This window comes from Ranitomeya imitator, chromosome 8 (assembly GCF_032444005.1).
Source record: "Ranitomeya imitator isolate aRanImi1 chromosome 8, aRanImi1.pri, whole genome shotgun sequence".
NCBI lineage: Eukaryota > Metazoa > Chordata > Amphibia > Anura > Dendrobatidae > Ranitomeya > Ranitomeya imitator.
This window is the reverse complement of record NC_091289.1, coordinates 109,020,323-109,026,350: the sequence shown is the minus strand read 5'-3', so window position 1 is coordinate 109,026,350 and position 6,028 is coordinate 109,020,323. Positions and strand designations below refer to the sequence as shown.

The 6,028-nt window shown below is 45.6% G+C and overlaps 1 protein-coding gene across 1 annotated transcript in view; it reads right to left on the bottom strand.

The window, feature by feature from the left end:
* Positions 1 to 5,034: 5,034 nt before the first annotated feature.
* The window catches only part of IVNS1ABP (influenza virus NS1A binding protein), a 47,492-nt gene continuing 46,498 nt past the window's right edge, over positions 5,035 to 6,028 (bottom strand). The window contains exon 15 of the mRNA XM_069737276.1: positions 5,035 to 6,008. Coding sequence (XP_069593377.1) covers positions 5,755 to 6,008 — 254 coding nt within the window. The 3' untranslated portion in view covers positions 5,035 to 5,754. The remainder of the gene's footprint in view (positions 6,009 to 6,028) is intronic.

Genomic DNA, 6,028 nt, shown 5'->3' with positions numbered 1-6,028 from the left:
ATTAACCCTTCAGGTGCTTCATAGCAGCAGAAGCAACATGGAAGGAAAAAAATGAACATTTATCTTTTTAGTTACAAAAATGATCTTTTAGCAACAATTTTTTTTATTTTCCCAAGGGTAAAAAGAAACTGGACACCAAAAGTTATTGTACAATTTGTCCTGAGTACGCCGATACCCCATATGTGGGGGGGAACTACTGTTTGGGCGCACGACAGGGCTCAGAAGGGAAGGAGCGCCATTTGACTTTTGAATGAAAAATTAGCTCCAATCGTTAGCGGACACCATGTCGCATTTGGAGAGCCCCTGTGTGCCTAAACATTGGAGCTCCCCCACACGTGACCCCATTTTGGAAACTAGACCCCCCAAGGAACTTATCTAGATGCATAGTGAGCACTTTGAACCCCCAGGTGCTTCACAAATTGATCCGTAAAAATGAAAAAGTACTTTTTTTTCACAAAAAATTTCTTTTAGCCTCAATTTGTTCATTTCCACATGGGCAACAGGATAAGATGGATCCTAAAATTTATTGGGCAATTTCTCCTGAGTACACTGATACCTCACATGTGGGGGTAAACCACTGTTTGGGCACACGGCCGGGCTTGGAAGGGAAGGAGCGCCATTTGACTTTTTGAATGAAAAATTAGCTCCAATCGTTAGCGGACACCATGTCGCATTTGGAGAGCCCCTGTGTGCCTAAACATTGGAGCTCCCCCACACGTAACCCCAATTTGGAAACTAGACCCCCCAAGGAACTTATCTAGATGCATAGTGAGCACTTTGAACCCCCAGGTGCTTCACAAATTGATCCGTAAAAATGAAAAAGTACTTTTTTTTCACAAAAAATTTCTTTTAGCCTCAATTTGTTCATTTCCACATGGGCAACAGGATAAGATGGATCCTAAAATTTATTGGGCAATTTCTCCTGAGTACACTGATACCTCACATGTGGGGGTAAACCACTGTTTGGGCACACGGCCGGGCTTGGAAGGGAAGGAGCGCCATTTGACTTTTTGAATGAAAAATTAGCTCCAATCGTTAGCGGACACCATGTCGCGTTTGGAGAGCCCCTGTGTGCCTAAACATTTGAGCTCCCCCACATGTGACCCCATTTTGGAAACTAGACCTCCCATGGAACTAACCTAGATGTGCGGTGACCACTTTAAACCCCCAAGTGCTTTACAGAAGTTTATAATGCAGAGCCGTGAAAATAAAAAATCATTTTTCTTTCCTCAAAAATTATTTTTTAGCCCGCAATTTTTTATTTTCACAAGAGTAACAGGAGAAATTGGACCCCAAAAGTTGTTGCCCAGTTTGTCCCGAGTATGCTGATACCCCATATGTGGGGTTAAACCACTGTTTTGGCGCACGTCGGGCTCGGAAGGGAGGGAGCACCATTTGACTTTTTGAACGCAAGATTGGCTGGAATCAATGGTGGCACCATGTTGCGTTTGGAGACCCCTGATGTGCCTAAACAGTGGAAACCCCTCAATTCTAACTTCAACACTAACCCCAACACACCCCTAACCCTTATCCCAACTGTAGCCATAACCCTAACCACAACCCTAACCCCAACACACCCCTAACCATAACCCTAACCACAAGCCTAATCTTAACCCTAATTCCAACCCTAACTCAAAGGCTATGTGCCCACGTTTGCGGATTCATGTGAGATTTTTCCGCCATTTTTGAAAAATCTGCGGGTAAAAGGCACTGCGTTTTACCTGCGGATTTACCGTGGATTTCCAGTGTTTTTTGTGCAGATTTCACCTGCGGATTCCTATTGACGAACAGGTGTAAAACGCTGCGGAATCCGCACAAAGAACTGACATGCTGTGGAAAATACAACTCAGCGTTCCCGCGCGGTATTTTCCACACCATGGGCACAGCGGATTTGGTTTTCCATAGGTTTACGTGGAACTGTAAAGCTGATGGAAAACTGCTACGAATCCGCAGCGGCCAATCCGCTGCGGATCCGCAGCCAAATCCGCACCGTGTGCACATAGCCTAATTCTAAGGGTATGTGCACACGATGCGGAAAATGCTGCGGAAACAGCGTATCCGCCGATGCGGGTCCGCAGCAGTTTCCCATGAGTTTACAAAAAACGCTGCGCACATGCTGCGGAAAAAACTGCGCAGAAACGCAGCGGTTTACATTCCGCACATTTCACTTTCTGCTGATTCCGCAGCGGTTGTACAACTGCTCCAATAGATAACCGCAGTGAAATCCGCAGAAAAACCACGGTAAATCCGCAGCGGTTTTGCACTGCGGATTTATAAAAACCGCTGCGGAAAAATCCACAGATGACCAGAATACGTGTGCACATTCCCTAACCCTTACCCTAGTTCTAACTGTAGAACCCTATGAGGGTGATAAAGGGGGGGGGGGGGGTTCATTTACTTTTTTTTTTTTAATTTTGATCACTGTGATAGGTTTTATCACAGTGATCAAAATGTACATGGAACGAATCTGCCAGCCGGCAGATTCGTCGGGCGCACTGTGAATGCGCCCGCCATTTTGGAAGATGGCGGCGCCCGTAGAGAAGACGGACGGACACCGGGAGCCTCAGTGGGTATAAGGGGGAGGGAGGAATGGGAGGGGGAGATCAGGGCACGGGGGGTGTCAGAGCAAGGGGGGGAGCAGACAGGAGGACGGGGGAGCGGAGTACAGAACGGAGGGGAGCGGACCACAGATCGGAGGGCTGGGGGGGCACATCAGTGTTTCCAGCCATGGCCGATGATATTGCACCATCGGCCATGGCTGGATTGTAATATTTCACCAGTTTTTTAGGTGAAATATTACAAATCTCTCTGATTGGCTGTTGAAAGAGAAACTGCCAATCAGAGAGATCGTAGCCACGGGAGGGGTGAAGCCACCCTCCCCTGGGCTAAAGTACCACTCCCCCTGTCCCTGCAGATCGGGTGAAATTGGAGTTAACCCTCTCACCCGATCTGCAGGGACGCAATCATTCTGTGACACAGCATATGCGTCACAGGTCGGATTGGCACCGACTTTCATGACACATACGCTGCGTCACAGGTCGGGAAGGGGTTAAAGGGAACCTGTCACCCCCAAAATCGAAGGTGAGCTAAGCCCACCGGCATGAGGGGCTTATCTACAGCATTCTGTAATGCTCACAGCTCACCTAACTGCAATCTTTAATCTCTCCATCTCCTCTGGCATTTTCCCCTCCTCCTTCAAACACTATCATTACTCCATTACTAAAGAAACTCACCCTTGACCCATCCTGCACAAACAACTACAGACCGGTCTCCAATCTCCCCTTCATCTCTAAACTCTTGGAGCAACTGATATACTCCCGCCTTACCCGTTACCTCTCCACTCACTCCCTCCTAGACCCTTCAGTCCAGTTTCCGCCCCCTATATTTGACAGAAACTGCACTCATCAAAGTGACCAACGACCTTCTGACAGCAAAACGTAATGGTGACCACTCTCTGCTCATTCTTCTCGATCTTTCTGCAGCTTTCGACACTGTTGACCACCCTCTCCTTCTCTCTAGGCTCCAGTCACTCGGCATTAAGGACACCGCTCTCTCCTGGTTCTCCTCCTATCTTTCTGACCGCTCCTTCAGTGTTCTGTTCTCTGGCTCCACTTCATCTCCTCTTCCTCTCACTCTCGGGGTACCCCAGGGCTGAGTCCTTGGCCCCCTTCTCTTCTCTCTCTACACGGCCCCGATTGGACAGACCATCAGCAGATTTGGCTTTCAGTACCATCTTTATGCCGTTGACACAACTATACACGTCAGCCCCTGACCTTACCCCCGCTGTACTACAGAATGCCAGTGACTGTCTGTCCGCAGTCTCCAACATCTTGTCCGCTATCAATCTGAAACTCAACCTCTCCAAAACTGAACTTCTTCTGCTCCCGCCATCTACTAACCTCCCTAAACCAGACGTTTGCGTCTCCATGGGTGGCACCATAATAACACCCCGGCAGCAGGCGCGCTGTCTGGGTGTTATGTTTGACTCCGATCTCTCCACCTCCCATATACAATCTCTTGCCCGCTCGTGCCGCTTACACCTAAAGAACATCTCTAGAATCTGCCCTTTTCTCACCATGGAAACAACAAAAACCCTCACTATCGCCTTGATCCACTCCCGCCTGGACTACTGTAACGCTCTATTAATTGGCCTCCCCCTTACTCGACTTTCCCCTCTCCAGTCTATCTTTAATGCAGCAGCCAGGGTCGTCCATCTGGCTAGTCATTACTTGGACACGTCCGCTCTTCGCCAGTCAGTACACTGGCTGCCCATTCATTACAGGATACAATTCAAAGTACTTGTTCTCACCCACAAAGCTCTCCACAGTGCGGCACCCCCTTACATCTCCTCCCTCATTTCTGTCTATTGGTCTAGCCTATCACTGCGCTCTGCAAATGTCTTTCGACTAACCTCTGCACTGATCCGTACCTCCCACTCCCGACTCCAAGACTTCTCCCGTGCTGCGCCAATCCTCTGAAATGCTCTACCCTAAGATATTAGGACCATCCACAATTTGCATAGTTTTAGGCGTTCGCTCAAAACACATTTGTTCAGAGCGGCCCATCACATTCAGTAATCAAAGTCAGTGTGTGTGTGTGTGTGTGTGTGTGTGTGTGTGTGTGTGTGTATGTGTATGTGTGTGTGTGTGTAGCCCATTCACTATCTCCATCTATCCCCCACTCCCTGAAGATGGCAGGACCATCATTGTAAATACATCATTGTAAATACACACCTGTACTTTGCATCTCCCCCACCTCATTGTAGATTCTAAGCTCTCACGAGCAGGGTCGTCTTATTTTGCTTTAATTATTGTTAACGTTGTTACTTATGACTGTTGTGTTTGAAACTGTTAAATTGTAAAGCGCTTCGGAATATGTTGGCGCTATATAAAGATTATTATTATTATTATTATTATTATTATTATTATTAATGCTCATATGTAAGGCTCATCTCTGTGCCTAAATATCTAATGTTTAGAAATTATTCCCAGGTAATTTTTTACTACAGAAAGAATGATGTAAATTAAGAAAAAATACCATTGTGAAATGTTCATTTTATTTAAAGAACAATATACATTAGCAGCGATAGAAAAGTTACATATTACAGAACATATAGAAAACTTTTGGCTTTTAAGACACCCTAAAATGAATATTGGCAGATAAACCTGCTGGATTTTACACAAGACACTTGCCGTGTTCCAGAAAATATTTTATCATGAAAAAGCTGCCAAAGAATAAATAGCCTATTTTCTAAAACAGTGGAAATATTCTTGATGAAGCACCCCACAAGTCTACAGAACAAAGTTACACATCATATTAAATATACAGTATCTAAAGGACAGATTGGAACAGATTCAAAAGGAGAAGCTCCGGCAGCACAAGGTTAGTTCTGCCTTTGATTCAAGTTTACAAAAAGTAATAAAAAGGCAATCTGAAGATAAAGGTTGGCATTCCCACACTTTAAAAAGTAGCAGTTTTGCATGAGATTTTGTAAGGCTCTTAAAGCACATTCTGTATCAGTGGAAACAATTTGCATAAAGTTAAAAAAACAACAAAGTTTAGAAATTTTGTTCATAAAATCCACTCTACATTTCAGTGCAAGAGAAGGATGAAATATACACAGGATGAAAAAGAATCTACCTCGAAGAGAACAAAGATCTCCAAGCTAAAGAAAGTATTTACAGTCCAATGTACACTACCAAACTGCTGGTGTAAGAACGCAAAATCTGAGGCGAGACGCCAGATCCGGGTCTTCTAGGATCTGCACATTTTGGTATATGGGCTCCATTCATCTAAACTGGAGCTATAAATTTCAATAGTGTTCAGAAAGTCGTTGCCATCGAATCCCCCAGCAACAAATATATGATTTCCAACAGCCACCACACCAGCATTGCTTCTTGGAGACATCATGCTTGCCACCATTTTCCACTCATTTTTGGTAGGGTCATAGGATTCCACACAGCTTAAAGCACGAGAGCCATCGAAGCCCCCTCCTACGTAGATTTTACCTGTGAAGGGAAGAGACGTA